Source organism: Vicia villosa, linkage group LG2 (assembly GCF_029867415.1).
Source record: "Vicia villosa cultivar HV-30 ecotype Madison, WI linkage group LG2, Vvil1.0, whole genome shotgun sequence".
Lineage (NCBI taxonomy): Eukaryota > Viridiplantae > Streptophyta > Magnoliopsida > Fabales > Fabaceae > Vicia > Vicia villosa.
In genome coordinates, this window is record NC_081181.1 from 131,980,544 (window position 1) to 132,001,589 (window position 21,046).

Here is a 21,046-nt window from a genome sequence, read left to right on the forward strand (position 1 = left end):
ATTCAAATAGCTTTTAATCAACATGATATCACATAGCTCACAATTTTTAGAACTCGCTTTCACATAAATCCTAGCCACTGATGGTAAAAAAATATTTCTTTTATTGAAGGTTATTGTTACTCTTTTTCAATAACTTTTCCTTGATTGTTATTATTTAGACTATGTAAAATGGTTTAGTTATTCAACACCCTACTTTTTTACTTTTTATATTTCACATCATCTTCTCTCTCTTTTACCTCATCATTCAACACACATTCAAATTTTACTTACTACAATGGTTTTGTTTAATAAAATTCAACACCCTACCCCACTACTTTTATTTCTTATTCTTATTTTCTTTTATATATTTGTTTTTATGATTATATATTTCTACATCTCAATTATCAATTGAAAGGATAATTAGTAGAATTTTGGGTGTTAAAAGGATTATTGTTGGGATCCATTTCACTACAAAGATGTCTAGAGCTACAAACAAGAATTTTTTGAAGGCTAAATAGAAAAAATTGAGAGAAAAAGTGAATTTTTTTTGTGTGTCCAAATCAAATGAAACAAGTCTCTATTTATAGACAAAAAAAATGATGAATTTTGGTGAAAATAAAAATAAATAAAAAATTGATTTACTAAAAAATAATTTACATTAAATAATTATTATGAAATAAAAATCTAAACATACACAACAACCGATAATATTTTGTCACATACTTTAGGTGGCCCCCACTATTTTCTTATTCAACACGTTCAAAGTATTCAACACCAATTAATCTACATCATATTAAACACATTATTCAACACGCCATTATAGCTATTTAATTATTGAATAAAGGGTTAAATATGTTTTAGGTCCCTGTAAATAACCCAAAAAATGCTTTTAGTCCCTCTAATATTTTTGTTCAAATAATGGTCCCTTTAATATTTTCCGTCCCTATTATGCATCTCTGCCGTCAATTCCACTTAACAGAAGCTGACGTGGAGCATGACTTGGCATTTTTTTAAATAAAAACGTCAGCTTTAATTTCCACGTGTGTAATCAATATACCAGCATAAATTTACATCCCCCTTTGCCATTCCCGTTATTGCCCTCTTCTTCTTCCCCAAATTGATGGTCTAGAGTTCCTAACAAAGCTGAAGCTCCATCTTCTCCAGAAAATCAAGCTTCCAACCCACTCGCCTGCTTAGCTCATGTCGTATTCCAGAACCTCGGCTTCAAATCCCAATAGTGGGTCGTCTTCTGTTCGCGGTAGACGAGTAAGGAAGTGTGGATGTGAAGCACGATTGGTTTCATACATTTGCAAGAATGGTCGAAACAAAGGTAGGCTCTTCTAGAGGTGTCCATTTTGGCAGAGTGGAGATACCTGCGATTTATTTATATGGGACGAAGATTTGGTTGAAGACGACGGTGTTGGTGTCGAATCGGTAGATGTCAACAAGCTAAAGGAATTGGAGACTATTGAATTGATGAGAGAGATGTATCAAGCTTCCAAGAAGAAGAACATGAAGCTGCAAGGAAAGTTGAAATCAGAGGCATTGGCTGGAAAAATCAAGATGATGCTTTTTTTGGTTTCTCTTCTGATTAATGTGTTCCTATTGTCCAAATGTAATTGTTGACTTATATCAGTAGTGATTTTACTAGTTAATTGTGTCATTGGCAATGTAGTTCCTATGTAATTGTGTGAAATTTTGTTATGTGAGTCTGTGTTATAATAAGATGTTGTAAGTTGATGTAAGATTTAGTTATGTTTAATGAATTCTTGTTTATGTAAGATGAATTCTAAAGTTGATGTAAGATTTTGTTTAATGAATTCTTATTTATGTAAGACTTATATCAGATGTTAGTTCATGCTAAAATAAGTTTTAATTATAAAGTCTGTTTGGAATTCAACAATAGTGCTCAAAATGTCATCATATGTTTATCATTTAATCCATAACAGATCCATTAAATGGACTGATATTGTACATTGGCCTAAAGGAAGTTTGCAACAAAAAGAAAGTTTGCAACTTAAGACCTAAAGGAATTACAAACATATGCCAAAAGTTTGCAGCAAACATAGATTGTAACTGGATCATAATTTTACATAATTGTCAACACCAAACAACTACAAAAAGATATCTAAATAGTTTCCTCATTGAGTCAAGTTTCTTTGAATGTCTTTCCAGCTTTTGATACCCTTCTTGACTGGTGGCTCAGAAGCATCATCTTCAAGGATCACAACTGGATCATCAGCCTTTTTTCCTGGTCCTTTGATGTTTTTAGTCTTCACACTCTTAAGTCTTTCACTCTTTCTAGACTGCACCTGACCCTCACTTTTGCTAGACTCCACCTTAGCACCTTGCCCCTCAATCTTTCTAGTCTTCACCTTGCCCTCACTTTTGGTAGACTGCACCTTTCCATCACTTTTGCTAGACTGCACATTGGCCTCACCAGTATGCACATCAGTATGGTGGACATAATTCCTTCTTGCCTCTTTTAGAGCTTCCACCTAAAAATACATAGAAATAAATTACCAGCAGTATAAGAATGTAACAACATTAATGATTTGTAGTTTTGCATGGACACTTACAGGATCTTTAAAAGTTGGCTTCACATGATGTTTTTTTACTTTTGGTACAGACCCAAAAAAAGTTTTTGGTCCAGCTTTCTGTGCAGCCTGCTCTTTTATAGGACTTAGGTCAACATTCAGTGGTGGAATGTCAAGGACATTTCCTTCCTCATTGTTGATATAATTGAGAATTGCATCCAAAACATCTGGATCTATTTCATCAAGGTATTGTCTTCTATCTGGGTTTGGTGCAGAATCAGTAGGAACTTCAGGATTAACTTGGACAGATGGAACTTCATTATGAACTTCAGATCCTTCTTCAGGATTGACCTGCACATGTGGAACCTCAACATATTCTGAGTTTGGTGGAACCTCAGCAGTTGGAGCTTCAACATGGCCCTGTACAGATGATTGACTTGGTGCCTTCACATTAGATCCCTTACCCTTCTTATTTAGAGAACCCTTTGGTCTACCCTGAAAACAAATACAACAGAACAAATCATGACAAATTTATTCTCCTTGCATAAAATAGACCAATCATATTTTGAAAACATAACACTAACCTTTTTTTGGCTTTGGTTTAGGAAGCTCAGTTCCAATTTGACTTGCTTGTGTGGGAAACACATTTTCATTGACATTTGGGTTGCTATGTAGAACAATCTGTTTGTTCTTCTTACATGTCTTTTTGTTGTGACCATACTCCATGCATATCTTGCACCTATGAGTAATGTTAGATCTTCTCCACCTGGTTGCATTTGATTCATCAGGATCCCTTCTTCTTAGTTTTTTGGGCCTGCCTGGGCCTCTTTTGAACATTGGAGGGAAAATGACAGGATCATTTGTTTGGGGCCACTTGTTTTGACCATTCAAAGGGGTGATGCCCACCTCATAACACTTTTCATAAGTTGATTTGTGATAACACTGATGTACATAATCAATGGGATCATCTACTTTTCTATGGATGGCAGAAATGGCATGTCTACATGTATGCCAATCAGATCCCAATAATTACATAAGCAAGTGTGCTTAGCCAAGTCTACTACAAAACTATCAGTAAACATTACATGTGTAACTTGAAAGGTCAATTGTCCTGCATAAGTTGCAGTCCAACTGGCACCCATTCAATTTCATTTTGCTACAGTTTTTCATCCTATCAACAATTACTTTTGCCACCCATTCAGCTTTTCAACTCTTGTTAAAAAATTGTCTTCCACACTTGTGTTTATCAAACAATGTCTTGATCTTAAATGTAGTTGATGTTAACACTCTGCTACACAACACAGTGTAATTGCACTGTCCCTTCTCCTTGCAAACCACTCTACATCTCACTGCATCATTTTTCTCAAACCTGACATCCCTCTCATTCAGCACATTATGTTCAAGAATACAACTCTTGAACTGACTTAGTGATGAAAATTCCATGCCTACCTTGAACTTAAAATCTTTGCTTACACCATCTTCCTCATTAAACCTAACAACCCTAGGCCTATCATCATCACTATCATCTTCAGCACCACTATCAAGCTCATCAGTCAAATACTCATCTTCAATGACATGTTCCTTACCCATTTCAGGTGTAATCAAACTAGGATTCATACACTGACTAGAGCCTGCAACATCTGCACCATCTGCTCTTCGTTGCTTATTGGGTTCATCCTTTTCAAATCCCTCATCAAAACCTTCATCAAATGGATTCATCCTTTCTTCCTCACTGTCTTCAAACTTAATATCCTTCACTGACTCATCACTGGAACTCTTATCACCCTCATCACCCTTTGGTTCATCATCACCTTCATCCATTATGCCCTTCTTCCTCTTCCTTACATTCTCCATAAATGTTGCATCCCCTGTGCTTGGTTTCTGCTCAACATATATTTCAATGCCACCTACTTCATTATGGACTGAAGCAGCCATCTCAAAAGCATCACTATCATCCCTAAATGGATTGAGGTCATTTTCTAGACTACCATCAACATGCTTCCACCACATCCTAACTTTTTTGTAGTCAAACCCAGGATCTATGGACATAACCAAGTCACATGAATCAAAAAACGATCACGACCCAGTGTCTTGACCAGTAAAAGCATAAACTTCCCCACCCTTGTAGGTCAGATTTGGTTCTTTTGCAAAAGCACCCTTAGTGTAAAATATTACCTTAAATGTACCCATCCCTAAAAAAACATTGAAAACGACAATAAACTAGGGACCCACGAAAAACATTTTTTATACCAAACAAAGCTTTGTAAAAGGGGAATATAATAATATACAACTGGTCCTACCTGAGATTCAATGTCGAGGGACCACAACACTATCAGCTTTCAACTCGTGTTTGGGACCATAGAGAAATCGTGAGCAGCAAAAAGGACCGTTACTGCAACCATGACAAATTAATCAAGTTAGTGGTGGAGAGAAATCGTTAGCATATATAGTAATTGTTGATTGTTGATGTTGGCATAAGTGAATGGAAGTGGTGGAGAGCAAACCTTCTCTTCGTAAAAAAACCCTAGCAGAGAATGTTTGAGTCAAAACGTCAAAGAAGAAAGAGGAATGAAGATGAAAAGATTGAAAATTCTGGGTTTATTACTTAGTTACTATTTTAATCTTACAGATCAACATATATTATTTAAAAAAATTTATAAAAAAAATGCCAAGTCATGCTCCACGTCAGCTTCTGTTAAGTGGAATTGACGGCAGGGATGCATAATAGGACAGAAAATATTAGAGGGACCATTATTTGAACAAAAATATTAGAGGGACAAAAAGCATTTTTTTGGATTATTTACAGGGACCTAAAACATATTTAACCCTTGAATAAATTATTCAACACCTCATTATAAATGGTCTTAGTGTTCTTTGTTATGTTTTTAGCCATGTTTCATCTTTACCACTATTTTTGATCCAAATAGAGAATGTTTTTCCACAAAATAACACACTACAATGACCTCCTCCCATAGATCAGCTAGACCCCTAAACACCATCACCATAAACCTAGGCATGTGCTCTCATGCGTTGCCTTTAGGAGTTACTGTTAAAAGTGTGCACTCATTTTTTTACTGTTTGTGATAATATTTCTATGAATGCTTGAATTATTTTCAAGTGCTTCAAATCATATAACATTTGATTTCATATTATTATTATTATTGATAGAATGGAGAATAATATTATTTAAGTTAATTTAGAATTTATATTGATATTTTTATATGCATTGTTATTTAGTGGGCTCTTATTAATATTTGGGCCTTAGTTTATTATCCATTAGTAGTATTATATATTGTAGTCTCATTGAGACATTATGTATCAAAGAAAAGAAATGAATATTTATTTTCTTTAGTTAATTTTATTTGTCTTCTTAGTGTAGAATTTACAGCTTTTTATTAGCTTTGTTAGGGTTCTTGTTCTAGCATCCTAACAATTATTCCATCCATTTTAAAATGAATATCGTTTAAGATTTTTTCACTCAAATTAAGAAATGTAATAATAATACTTTAAAATATTACATTTTTACTAAATTAATCTTATTAATGTATTGGAAGTAGTATACAAAGTAATAATTAAATTACACAATTGGAAAAATAATAACAACTTTAACATTGAAAAGTGAGAATGACATTTATTTTGAAACAATTTTTTTCTATAAAACGACACTCATTTTAAAACGAAGAGAATAAATTTTTGTACATCACATTTGAGTATTTCTTATAACGTTGTTGATAAATGCTCTAGTGCTCGTGTTGACCGAACTAAGAATATTGACTTAGAACCTTCATTCAAATTACAATACGTGTTTATGTTCCTACACTTTTCAACAATCTAATTTTCATCCGTAAGTTTTCCCATGATAAAAATTGTAAAAATTGTAAAGTAATATTTCTTTTACTTTTCATTGTGTTTTTAAGAATCTTACCAAACGGATGACCATTGGAATTAAAACTAAAGAAAAAAGAAGTGTTATACTACTTCTCTAAGGTTATGTTTGGGAGTTTGGAGGGGAAAGGGAGGGGAGGACTTTGAAAAATAGGAAGAATTTGATGAAAAGGATAAAAAGATTTTGGGTAGGAGAGTTTTGGAGGATTTGAGTTTATTCATAACACCAACAACCCGATAAAATGGGGAACTCAAAAATTGTATTGAAGGAGGGTTTTGGAGGGTTTTGAAGGACTTATATAAATTTTCCAAATATCTTTTAGATTGTTATAGTATTCTGAAAATTAAAAATTTAGTAATAATAATGACTCTTTTATCATTCTAAACAAAATCTTTTTTTTTTAAAATGTCAATGTCAAAGATTTTTCTATATTTTTTTAAAATTTCGTTTTTGGAAGCCTTCCCCTCCCCTCCAAACTCCCAAACATTGCCTAAAGATCTAGATGGTCCAAAGCTATTGCCCACATATCTCTAATTTGAGTATTCCTCTTTTGCCTCACAAATTTGACTTCAACATAAACGTCTTGGATATTCTCTAATATAAATATTTATTTCTTATGTTTCCGTTTTTGTTCTTAAAACATTTTATTGAGTCTTTTCAAGTATGATGTTTGTCTGTTAGCAAAACACAATTTTGTCACATTTTCTTCTAATTTTCATAAAAATATTGAATCTATCTCTAATATCTTTGGTATAAAATGGGTTGTCTTTTATGATTGTACTTGAGTAACCTAGATTTTCTTGATGAATATTAAATTAGAAGTACTAATTTTTTTATCCAATTCTATAATATAGTACAAATGCAATTTGGGAAAGGTATAAAGATAATTCTTTCTGACAATGGTAAAGAATATGCCAAACATATCTTTTCTAACTTCACTACTAAACATTATATTTATTTTATAAATTCACATATGTTGACACACCTTAACAAAGCGGTGTTGTAGAAAAAAATCATTATTTAATTGAAGTTGTTCGGTCTCTCCTATTTTAATTGTATATTCCCAGCTCTTACTGCGGAGACGCAATATTTATTACTGTCTATCTAATTAGTTGGGTGTCATCTTGATTTTTTTAATAATATTAGTCTTGTTCAATTTATACTCTCGTGTTTTTCTTAAGTTTCCATTTTATAAATCCTTGAGTCTAGTGCGTTTGGTTGTGTTGTGTTTGTTCATGTTCAAACAATATCACAACAAGTTGGATCATGTTTCGTTAGATGTATCTTTTTGAATTATGTACTTAACAAAAGATGAAACAAATAATATATATATATATATATATATATATATATATATATATATATATATATATATATATATATATATATATATATATATATATATATATATATATATATATATATATATATATATATATATATATATATATATATATATATATATATATATATATATATATATATATATATATATATATATAGGGAATGTATCAAGTAGGAGGATTTTTAAATAAGAGATAAGAGGATTCAATGATAACCATTGGATTAATCAAGAGAGAGAAATAATAATTATATTATTAATATATATATATATATATATATATATATATATATATATATATAGTTCAACTTACTCTAAATGATAACCTTTAAATTGAATCTAATCTAATGGTTAACATTTTGTAATTAACATTAAGGCTATGTTTGGGAGTTTGGAGGGAAGGGGAGGGGAGGGCTTTAAAAAATAAGAAGAATTGGGTGAAAAGAATAAAAGGATTTTGAGTAGGAGGGTTTTGGAGGGTTTGGTTTTATTCATAACACAAAAAACCTCATAAAATGGGGGAACTCAAAAATTGTATTGAAGGAGGGTTTTGGAGGGTTTTGAAGGGCATATATAAATTTTCCAAATATCTTTTAGGTTGTTATACTATTTTGAAAATTAAAAATTTTGTAATGATTATGACTCTTTTATCATTCTAAACAAAATCATTTTTTCAAAAAATGTCAAATATTTCTCTATATTTTTTTAAAAATTCGTTTTCGGAAGCCTTCCCCTCCCCTTCCCTCCAAACTCCCAAACATAGTCTAAGGCTAAATTACCTACAGGGTCCTTTAAGTTATTTAATTGTAACAAGTCAGTCCTTTATGTTATTTAACTAACGTCTTCACCCTTGACCTTTTTTCTACTTTATTTTGTTCTATTAATTTTATTTTAACTTCTAAAATTCATATTAAATTCATTTTTGGTCCAAAAATTATGAGAAAATTCCTAAAAATATTTCTTCTCATTTTACACTTTCTGTAATTTTATAAAAAAATTATTTTCTGTTTTACTATTTTTCTTTAATTTCTTCCTTTGCGTGTATTTTAATTAGTTTAAAAATATTTTTATGCACTAAAAAATTTTGAAAATTTTATTACATGATCCAATGATGATCTCTGACCTATATTAAGTGGCATATCAGTACCGTTAGTGTCACTTCAGCTTTTTTGAAAAGGAGTTTGGGAAGAATGTCAACGGTGCAGGCGTTTGTTAACATAAAGGACCTACATGTAGCAAAAAAAACATAAAGGATTAACTTGTTACAATTAAATAACTTAAAGGACCCTGGAGGTAATTTAGCCTAACATTAATTAACATTTTTACTTAGTTAACCATTTGATTTAATTTAAATGATATATATATATATATTGTTAGAAATTTGGTATGATAATCCTGGATATCTTCGAAGAATCGTGTTTGTTCACCTTTCGTACAAAGTATTTCGACCCTATTCTTGTCTGGGTTCACGAAATCTTTGCGGTGATAATTCTCGAAGAGCAATCTGTTTTTGACAACAGAGAACAGATCAGAATGTAGAGAGGAAGTATAATTTCGTGTGCCAAAATTGAGGCCAAATGACTCCTTATATAGGAGATTAATAACAGAAAACCGAAAAGGTACAACTTTTCAGAAAAACAGTTATGTCGGTTGGGAAAGGGTACAACTATTCAAACGAATTTTTCGGACGGGGCGCTGCCCCGCACCCCGCCAGGGGCTACGCCCCTTGGAACCCCGTTTCTATTATTCGTATTCAATTACACGTTTGGCTCGACGAGTGTGCACTCCGCACTACCCTAACTCGTTTCAAACTTAACGCATAATTGCATTGACCTATAGTAAATCACATTACTACCAAAATACAATGATGATACTAAAATCACCAATATATATATATATATATATATATATATATATATATATATATATATATATATATATATATATATATATATATATATATATATATATATATATATATATATATATATATATAGGGGACGACTCAAGTGAGAACACTTGGTTATTATGAGAAATGAGAACAATGAATCTAGACCATTAGATTTGATTTTAATGGACTGGATTGGTTTCTCTTTCCATGATCCTTAATATTTATTTTAAATCAACACAGAAAGAGAAACTAATCCAGTCCATTAAAATCAAATCTAATGGTCGTGATTCATTGTTCTCATTTCTCATAATAACCAAGTGTTCTCACTTGAGTCGTCCCCTATATATATATATATATATATATATATATATATATATATATATATATATATATATATATATATATATATATATATATATATATATATATATATATAAGCCCAAGGTTGAAGATGAAGAAAGAGAGAAAGAGAAATTGTAACTAACGTTTAGTCAATAATTGAAAAAACAACTATAATGATTATACATGTTACCAATTATAAAGCAAAATGCAATATATACTAAATTCATATTGGTCCAAATTAATTAAAGTCCAATATAAGGCCCAAAACAAAACTAACAATAAGACAATTTTTTTATGGACCCTCCAACCTTCTTAGATACAAGCGGCGAAATTTCTAAAATGCTTTTATATTTCGGAAGTACATCTCCGAAATCATTTTTTTTTTTTAAAAAAATTGATTTCGGAAGTGCACTTCCGAAAACACCTTATTTTTTTTTAAAAAAAAAATGTTTTCGGAGATGCACTTCCGAAATCACTTGTTGTTTTTTTTAGAAAAAAAAATGTTTTCGGAGATGCACTTCCGAAATAACCCTCAAAGTATATTCGGAGATGCATCTCCGAAAAAATGCCCTTCTTGAAACAGATTCACAATTACCGAGATTCACAATTACCCAATAGATGCAGGGAGTGATAATGAAAGAACAAAATTTTCATAATGATAATAATTTTTTTTCCAAAATTTAAAGTGGTAGTAGGTAATGATTCAAAGTGGTTGTTGATAATGGGGTGTGAAATTTCGTTTTGAATTTGGGTATTTTGTTAAGGAAAATGGTTTTGTTGTTGTTTTTCTTCTAGAATGTTTTGTTCTTGTTGAGGTTGTTGTTTTTCTTCTTGTTCTCGATCTTCTTCATCGGAAATGTTGAGGAAGAAGAAGACGGGTGGAATTGGAAAAGAGTGAAAAATTGGGGTTTTGAGAGTAACCTAGGAAGAAGAAGAACCAGAGCTTCAAGGGTGGAACGGTGTTTGGAAGAAAAATATTTTTGGAGATGCATTTCCGAATCTTCGAAAAAGGAGTATTTTGGGGTTTTCAACAGGGGTTATCCTCATAGGGGTCTATAAAGAATTTGTCAGCAATAAACACTCTGAATGTGCAATTACACTTTAACACCATCCCTTAATTCACATTCAAAGCTAAAATCAACAACACAAATTTCATTCCTCAAATTGATGAAATGTTCAATCTTGACCGCTTTCGTCATAAACATATTGTGATCATTTCGATTTTAATTATTCATATTGTTCAAAATTTAACCAAATTGATTAAAATTTTCCAATAGTAAATGATTAAAATTTTTCCACCAATTATTCTGGACATGGAAATAAATAATTGATTGAGCTAATATCATTTTAATAAATCAAAAAAGAATTAATATTATTTTTTATTGAATGACCTAGCAAATTCCTTCATCACTTCCAAGCTTCATCAATCACTTTGTCTTTTAGCAGCTGGTCAATGAAGTTTTGGTGCTCAAGAAAGATTCTCCACATATATAGACGTGGTATTGCTAACTCAACCATCGATGGTAAGTGATATCTTCATCAATTATTGAAACACCAAAGAAGACTTTTGCAATTATATACATGACTTTAATTTAATTTAAAATGTGCCTTTAGCTTTACATGAATACCCATCCATCCCATAAAAAGGAGAAGAAAAAAAGAAGTTATAGCTGACTATGCATCCACATTTATGGGTGCCAAAGGCTGTTTCCAAATGCTTTCTTGAAAAATTTTAGTCTTGAAACATAGACAGAGACACAAACCCTCGACACGGCCTCTCGACACGACACTAGAATAATTTGAAAAAATAAACAAATTAAACGAAATCACAACTAACAGTCATACCGGAGATTAGACATACCTATTGTTTCTTCCAAAGTATCGGCACTACATAGGTTTTCAAGTATCAGGTACAATATTCAAATCATGAAAACTAACATAATAACCAAAATTATTCCGAGTTCAATAGCAGCATACAATTCGATTTACCAAACTCGTGCCTTAAAGAATAACATAAAAAAAAAATGAAATTTAGAACACTTCCCTTGATTAAAATAACAATATAGTTCCACACATAAAGATGTAATCAATAATCATCTAAACAAAGTAACCATCTTGAATACAAGAAACTGAAGCATTGATTCAGTGTTACCTTCACTTGAATATCAACGAGCTACTATAGAAGTAACAACATGAGTAGCTTCAGCATCTAAACCAGATGTCAAGGATCTTTCCAACATTGGTTCAGATGATGATTGATTGAGAAGAGAAAGACAAAGAACAATTTCTGCGATGCTTGGTCTTGACAATGATTTATCTGCAGTACAATTTACTGCCAAAGAAGCCAAACTAAGAGCATTATCGATAGGATAAAAATTCTCTAGCTTAGGATCCATCCATTTTCTCAAGCTCTCTTCTCTATTCCCTTCTAGATCAAAAATCTTCCAGAAATCCTTCCACAGAATAACCACCTCACCATTTTCCTTTGTTGTTACCGCTTTCTTGCCGGTAAGCAACTCAATCAGAACCACCCCAAAAGCGAAAACATCAATTTTTGGCATCATTGAGTTGGTTGAAGTTCTAGCCATGGAAAAATTTGCAATCTTGGCCTTAAAATTTGAATCAAGAAGGATATTACTTGTTGTGATGTCTCTGTGGATTATTCTTGGGTAAGTATGTTCATGCATGTATTGCAGACCAACTGCAACATCCACTGCTACTGTTATTCTCTGAGACCATGTAAGCGAAACCACCGAGTTCGAAGTTTTCGACGACTCCGAGAATAACCACTCATCAAGTGATCCATTTTCAGCATACTCATAAACAAGGAAACAGTTCCCATCGTTGTCGGAAGATACGCCCATAAGTTTCACAAGATTTCCATGATTTACCTTCTGCAGAATTTTCAGCTCCTCGGAAGCATCTTTCTTGATTTTTTTCACTGCTAAAACCCTACCATCTATATTAGCCTTGTAAACTGATTCACCAATCTTACAATTCTCACTCAGGTTCATTGTACCTTCCATGATCGCATCCATTTCATACATTGTTGGCTTGCTTACGTAACCCGAAACACCTGAAAGTAACTTATCCGCAGTCTCCGCCAATGAAGTACTCCTATTCAATCTCTTCATTTTCAGACAATATACATAAACAAGTGATAGTGTTAAAACTATAATGAAAAAAGCACTTCCTAGGCTAACACCAATTATAAAAGCAGGTTTTCGAATGCTGTTTTTTCTTCCATTTGAAGACGGTTGATCAATTACCGGTAACTTTGTCACGGGGATCAAAATCGGAACGTTGGTTGAAGCAGTGAAGTTTTGATTGTTTTCAGTAAACATGTCCACCTGTGATGCACCAAACTTGGAACTTACAAGGGTAACATTATCATTAGACTGCCACACATAAGTAATCAGATACTTTATTCCTTTGTTCAACTGATTCTTTGAAGGGCATTTGCAGAATAAAGGGACTACAATTTTGATATCTGGTGGCAATAGATTTGGACTTAGATTAGGGTTGAAATTTTCGAATTCCACATAATTGGTAAGATTCTGGTATGAAGTGGTTGAAACTATGAAATAGTTGTCACCTAGCTTGATTGTGTAAGTGAAATTCGCAAAATAGCGATTTCTAGTGCAACCACAAGTTACAGGTACTAGTAAGACTTGGCCTTCAACCAGCTTCTTGTCCTCATCTTCTATGTTACTGGCTTTTGCAATGGATAAAGGACTCATATCAAATATATCTGATATGTTTGTTAGGCTCAAAAAATTTGGAGACCGAGCAAAGTATGTCACATAGGTTTCACACGAAGGAGGTGAATCCACCGGGCATGAAAAGTTTGTTCCACTGAGTTGTAGTGGTTGAGCTGAAATATTAGTGACATAAAACAACATGAGTGCAAGAAAAAGAGCATGAGAACTAGAAGGAAGAAAGATAGCCATTGTTGTGAAATTGTGATGAAATGCAAGTTATGGGGAAGAGAAAAAAGAGTTATGGCAAGTAACAACCAAGACTTATTGTTATACCTCTAACTTTATATTCATCTCTTCTTTGGACATATCTTTTGATTTGGTATTAAAAATATATGCTTCTGTCTCTGTCATTAGTTTTTTCAAATCTTAGACACTGGACAAATCCAAATTAAGTATGAAATCATGCGCAGAATATAATAAAAATGGTAATAATAATATAGTTTTGTAATCCAATATGGTGTCCTTACACTATGTCAGCTAGCTGGCTGGTACCCAACTACTATCTAACTTGATGCCTTTACCATATTTATAAGGGGCAGACTCACAAAAGATATGGTTTAACGTTTAACAAAGGCCAAGTCTATGATGTATATGCTATTATAATATACACAGACAAGGAACAGCTAACAATGTTGACACTTCCAGTTACAAAGGTTTTAATATATTAAAACACCTTAACAAACTCTTCATAATTTATATGTTCCCTATTTCTAGTACAAAGCTAACTTGGATAGAAACGACATTTACTTCGCCACATAAGCTTGACTTCTACTAAATTACATAGAATAAAATGTCGTTCTTACCCTACCCTTTTTTGCTTGAGTGTGGCTTTTTGTACTTCATAAGAATACAACAGTGTTAAAACTCTTCATGAACAACTTTGCTGCTCATGTTGTCCAACCCGATTCGAAGGATTTGTCCAACCCGATTTGAAGGATTAGTCTTCATAGTTCCGCATAGAAAAACCTTTCTTACACAAAAGAAACAGAAAACAATATATTAAAGATATCTTGCAACCAACTCTTTTTTTAAGAAAATTAAAAGGAATTGATAATTGCAATAAGCAACAGCAATAAATGATAAATAAAAAATCTTTAGATTCCCCTCAAGTTGCAGAAGTTAGCAGACGACTGAATGTAGCTTTCAACCAAAAATTCATTCATCCAGTGATTGTACCATGATTTCTAGCACTTGACCATGTGAATACAATTATACAATGAAGCATTAAGTATCCATCAGAACAAGAGCTAATTCCTGAGTATCAACTCATGTTTTGCCAACAATACATTTTCAAAACTCAAATAATTACTGCAACTAACAATTTTTTTGCAACCCCTCCCAAAAAAATATCAAAGACTAAGGAATTTGGATATTGTTTTACACTTGTTATACTTTGTGCTGAGATTTCATGCACGATGAAGTACACCCTTATCATATAGACCAATGGATACCTCTAGCTACCTTTTGAAGTAAAACAATTTGAATAAATGTTAAAAACTCTTGTAAGATCTGCAGAACTAACAGTCCATACATGACCAGGCAATGCGGGTGGAAGGACTATATTCACTTCCTCACAGCTCTCTTCTACCGCTGCGGCCTCTCTCCGTCTCCCTTCTCTCCATAGGCTCTTCACAAGCAACTCTTTGGTGGCAAAATCAGGCATCAAACCCGAATTCTTCATGTCTTCAAATATCCTCCAAGCCAGTGCAGCTCTTTTCGACTTGCAATAGCCTTCGATGAGTACCGTAAACAGATATGCGTCTGGCTCAAAACCACTCTGTCTGACCATTGAAAAGAGTGTCTGTGCAGTTTTAATGTCACCAAGTTGGGAAAAATATTGCATTAGACCTGAAAATGTTTGCATATCCGGGCAAATTCCATTTAAAATCATCTCATCAAGCATTTCCAGGGCATCAGAATCCTTACCACACTTGGTTAACGTTCTTAAAAGAGACGAATACAGAAGCATCATATTAACTTTTGATATAGACCCACAAAGTATTCGATCATCGTTGAAAACCTTCAAAGCAGCAACAGCATTTTTTGAAATCCCATAAAAGTCAACGATTAACCTTAAGGTGCTGAATGGCAGTCTCATTCCCTCTATTCTGATCTTGGAGATGAGTTTATCAACTAGCTCAGTGCGTCCATGGCGAGCTAAAAAGGTCATGATTCTTTGCACCGTGTATATATTATGAGTAAATCCAGGTTGATCCGCAACCCAGCAGAAGAAATTCCACGCAGTATCTGGCTTATTGAAACTTCTAAGTATCTTGCACACCAACCTAGTTGTCCATACAAACTTTGCATCCTCAAGTGCTGATACCTCATCAGGACTCCAGTTCTGTAAGGCACTAGCCAGAGACCGCGGATCTAGCCAGGGTTTTAAGCGGATCCCATTTACATGATCACGTTGCAAAGTATCATTTCCATTTTCATTCTCACCCTCACCCTCGTCTTCATTCTCATCCTCATCACTACTATCATTAGAATATCTTACATTCTTGATTCTTTCATCCGGGCAAATTTCTGTAAACAATTCATCCATATCCTTAAGAAATCCCTCATCCTTCACCTGCTTCAATAACAAACTCACGGTTCGACTAGGTAATATTCCATCAACTTGCATCTCAGTAACCAAAACTCCAACTTCATCATACATTTTACTACCAACCAAACCTTCAACTAGAACCGAGTACTGCTTCAAAGTCCGCTTAATCCTCATCAAAGGCAACAAATTAAAAACCTCAATAGCTTCCAAAAATTTCCTTGATTTCACAAGGTGCTCAATTATTATACTAAAGCTTCTACAGTTAGGAACCGACCCTTCATCAACCATTTTACGAAAAACTCCAACAGCCTCATAGTCCTTACCCATTTCTACATAAAGAGACATAACAATGTTATAAGACTCGGTACATACACGATCACTCGCATCAACTCTATACCGATCCCAAACCTCGAGAACAGAATCAATATCCCTAGCTGCAGCATACCACTGCATTAGATTCATAAAACTGATCTTAACATTTCCATATCGTTTACTTTGGATATCACCAATAAGGGATTTAAGCTCATCACATCTACCAGATTTTGCTAGCACAGTGGCAAGAGCGTGAAGGGTATTCTGGGTATGTGAAAAATGGGTACTTTCTGTTTTCTCAATAGTATGAATAAGGGAAAGTGCAGAATCTGCACAAGGTGCAGAACGAAGTGCATGAGTGACAACAAAAGAGTCGAATAAACGGTGGCTTATGAGAGTGGGGAGTGTGGAATTAGGGTTGTCAGAGCGTAGAGAAAGTCGAATTGAATCTATGAGTTTTGCACGGTTTAGGTAGTGGCAAATTTTTGTGGGGAAAGGGTCACGACGACGGGTATAGAAACGGAGTTGAATGCGAAGCTGCAAGGTGTTGAACTTGCGAAGAAAAGGACTTGAACTCATCGACATTTAGCAACGTTTAGATCATAAACGAGGGACTGTTTTGTTCTTCATTGAGTGACGCATTTAATCAAACACTTGGTGTGTTCGAATGCGCGCGTATACAAAACACGTTTGATTAGAGAAACGTTTGAACTAAAAATCGGACGATACGTTTTCATTCCATATTTTCATAATGACAAAAATATTCTTGTCAAAATTTAATAAAAATAAAATCAAACAAAAAATTCGATAAAACAATTTAAGGAAAAAAAATTTAAATAACCAAGTTTTAAAAATAAAAATACCAAAAAAACTCACATTTCAAGTTATTTACGTGTCTAGATTTGGGTCACCCAATAGGTGTATGTGCCAAATAAAATGGCGTAGAAGAAGGTACAACAGATGAATGCGCCATTTCATTTAGCTTACCCTAATTGGACATACATTTGCGCCAAATAAAATGACGCATTAGGATATAATTTTTTTTTATTTAGCCAAATGAAATGGCGCATAAGGCCATATTTATTTATTTTTTATTATTTTTTAAATTTTTATAATTAACATTTAGAGACCTATTTTGACATCCGGTAATAGAAATCGAAACAACGGGTCTATATAAAAAAATCGAAAATAACAAATTTTATTACTTTTAGGATTTGGATACAACAAAAACAACTGATTATCAAAAACCTAACAAAATGCCTAATGTCTTCCATCGCCAAGACGCCCATCGGTTCCGCAGTTAGGTCTTGTTATCACACGTCGAGGACGGTCGTTGACGTCGCCGCGAACCCTAGGACCACCCCTACCCCTTCGTGGTTCTTGTTGTGATTGTGTAGCTGGGCCTGGAATTGTGTTGTTCCGATGGTCGCTGTCAATGAATTCGTCAACGCCAACATAATTTCCCGGAAACCGACTGTCGTAAAGTCGGTTACCCAAGCCCTCAAAAGTGCTAAATGGTGGTGGGGGAGTAGGTTGGGATACGAATTCCGGAAAGTAACACCCAGCAGCACTTGTACTACCTTGATAAAGCCCAAATTGATTGGACGGTGTTGCAAACCCAAAGGGTGTACCGTGGAGAGATGATTCAGCATGTGGACCCTCGTCAGGACTTAGATGGAGCCTTGACCAACCAGCCTCAATGTTTTGGCCGAACGACCTTGAGTACACTGCAAAGCCAAGTAGTTGTGACTATGTTTGGAAGAGATTTTGTTGGCGGTAGTTGCGGTTGGAACGGGACAGATTCTGGAACAGATTTTGTTGTTGTTGGGTGTACTGATATTGTTCTTCTTGTTGTTCTTCTTGTTGTTGTTCTTGTTGTTGTTCTTGTTGTTGTTGTTGTTGTGGTAGGGAGAAGGCTGAAACGGTAACATGCTGCATGTTGGACATGTCAAAACATTCAATTGTGTTAGGTGTTGCTTGTGCAGAATTGGGTGGCATGCATGCAACATAGCTTTCGGTGACAGGACATGGTGACATGCATGCAGAGCAGAAGTAGGTGACGGGATAGGGTGGCATGCATGCAATAGTAGCAGTAGGTGACAAGATAGTGTGGCATGCATGCAATAGTAGTAGGAATCGTTTCAGATCATAGGAACTTGCTGGAATCGTTTCAGAAGCATGCAACAGACAGGAATCATTCAAACGCACGCGTGACAGGTGGGGACCACCAATTCTGGCACATCTACATATGCGCCATATGATTTGGCGCATTCCTCGCAAAATTTGTTCCTTTGCGCCATATGGTTTGGCGCTTTCTAGCAAACCCTAATTTTTTGAAAATTAGGGTTTCTGTTTAGTCCTGTAGTGAAGCTGTCCTGATGTCCCATACCGTCTGTGTTATGGACAGTAAGATAGGCGTGCGTCCATTTATAAATTAGGGTTTCTTATGTGTGAAAGACTACACACGCAAATTAAGGAATGGACAAGGGCTTATGACAACGGCGTGCGATGGGGCCACATGACGACAAATCTGGTAGAATCCATGAATGGAGTTTTCAAAGGAATTCGTAACCTTCCTATCACTGCACTAGTGGAGGCAACCTACTTTAGGATGGCTTCACTATTCTCAACGAGAGGCCAGAAGTGGAGTGATGTTAGAGAATCGGGTCAATTGTTTAGTGATAGTTGCATGAAATTTATGCAAGAGCAATCGGCAAAAGCAAACACTCATCAAGTAACCGCTTTCGATCGATTCAACCGCACCTTTAGTGTTCGCGAAACAATTGACCACAATGAGGATTTGCCAAGACAACAATATCGGGTTCTGCTAGACGACCATTGGTGCGACTGTGGAAAGTTTCAAGCTTTCCGTATGCCTTGCTCACATGTCATAGCGGCATGTGCATTTGCGCACCGCGACGCAATATCACTACTGTCTCCAATTTACAAGGCTCAGACATTGCTCCGAGTTTACAGTGCTGCGTTTCCAGTGGTAGCCAAGGAGGATTATTGGCCTGAGTATGATGGGGAGGTAGTTTGGCATAATGACGCAATGCGGCGAAAGAAAAAGGGTCGCCCTAATAGTACGCGGATTAGAACCGAAATGGACGTCCACGACAAAATGGAAAGAAAATGCGGCATTTGTCGTCAAGTGGGGCACAATAAAAATAAATGTCCTAGTCGTGGTTCGACCTCGTCGCAAGTTTAATCTACTTTGTAATTTATTTTTACGACAATGTATCAATTTCGTTTGCCACCTCTTGTAACCTTTCTTTAGTCTTTCATCAATAAAGTGTGCTTTATTAAAAAAACTGAAATTGACAACGCAAACATTATTTAGGGTTAATAAGAATTTTACGAAATCGGTTTATCGAACTTTTTACAAAAATAAAAGACCGGAATCAAAAACTTTCCGCGAAAAAACACAAAATGGATATTTTTTTTTAAAAAAAAGCCCAACACATAGGAGCCATACCAAATGGCGCTTATGTGTTGCATGATGCTCTAATGCGCCAAATGAATTGGCTAAATTTTTTTTTCCCTAATTTGCCAATGTTTGCGCCAAATGGTTTGGCATATAGTAAACTAATGCGCCAAATGATATGGCGCATACACCTATGCGGTGTCTCAAACCTAGACACTTTGGTAAATAAACTGAAAACTTGTTTTTTTTTGTTTTTTTAAATAGTTGGTTATTTAATTTTTTTTTCACAACTCAAAATATCTGATATGTTTTGTAATTTTGAAAAATCAGATAAAAATTTATAATTTTGTGGAAATTTGGTAAAAATTCATAGTTTTTTGAAAAATTCGGTAAAAAATCATAAATTTTTTTGAAAAATCTGATAAAAGTTTATATTTTTAAATTTTGCAGTAATATATTTGAAAAAATCGATAAAAATTCATAGGATTTTTGAAAAATCTATTAATTCAAACCGATAATTTTTTAAAAATACAATAAGAACTCATAGATCTCTAAAAATTCGTGAAATTCTTCAAAAAACTCAAAAACACACAATTTTTAAAAACATACGGGTGTGGGGGTGGCAAGAAGATTTCTCGTTAATTTGTGAACGATTTTAAATTTTTGAGCCTGACTTGGGTTTATAGAACAAATATGCTATAAGGGATGGGACTATCCATAGTCCAAATTTATTTTCCAGACCCTCCTTTTGGCTTGTTTGATTTATTTTCAAAATTAATTTTTAACTGTATAAATTATTTCTTTTCTTCCAAATGCATCAATAAATTAATTTTCGTAATGGGATTTTCAAGAATTGAGATCATTTTATAAATTTCTTGTACAGTATAGTTATAGTTAATTTTTTTATCATTATATACCATCAACAATATCAAAAAATAAAATGAAAATAAACGATTTGAACAAGTTAAAAAATAAGCTAGTTGCGTTTTTTGTAAACTACATGAGTTGGGTTTTAGTAATT

General features: G+C 33.9%; 2 protein-coding genes across 3 annotated transcripts; both read right to left on the reverse strand.

The window, feature by feature from the left end:
* Positions 1–12,002: 12,002 nt before the first annotated feature.
* On the reverse strand, positions 12,003–14,521 carry LOC131652143 (serine/threonine receptor-like kinase NFP). Its single transcript, XM_058921921.1, has one exon. It carries the CDS (start codon positions 13,925–13,927, stop codon positions 12,143–12,145), a length of 1,785 nt encoding a protein of 594 aa, XP_058777904.1. The 5' UTR covers positions 13,928–14,521; the 3' UTR covers positions 12,003–12,142.
* LOC131652141 (pentatricopeptide repeat-containing protein At5g66631-like) lies at positions 13,717–17,331 on the reverse strand. 2 transcript variants are annotated; one of them, XM_058921920.1, is made up of 2 exons: positions 14,547–17,331; positions 13,717–13,851 (listed from the first exon to the last, which is right to left on the reverse strand). In XM_058921920.1, the coding sequence occupies exon 1, from the start codon at positions 17,184–17,186 to the stop codon at positions 15,192–15,194; it is 1,995 nt and encodes a 664-aa protein (XP_058777903.1). In that variant the 5' UTR covers positions 17,187–17,331; the 3' UTR covers positions 13,717–13,851; positions 14,547–15,191. The 2 variants fall into 2 exon arrangements, with proteins under 2 accessions (XP_058777903.1, XP_058777902.1); XM_058921919.1 differs by having other exon boundaries at positions 13,722–13,851; positions 14,542–17,331.
* Positions 17,332–21,046: the final 3,715 nt, after the last annotated feature.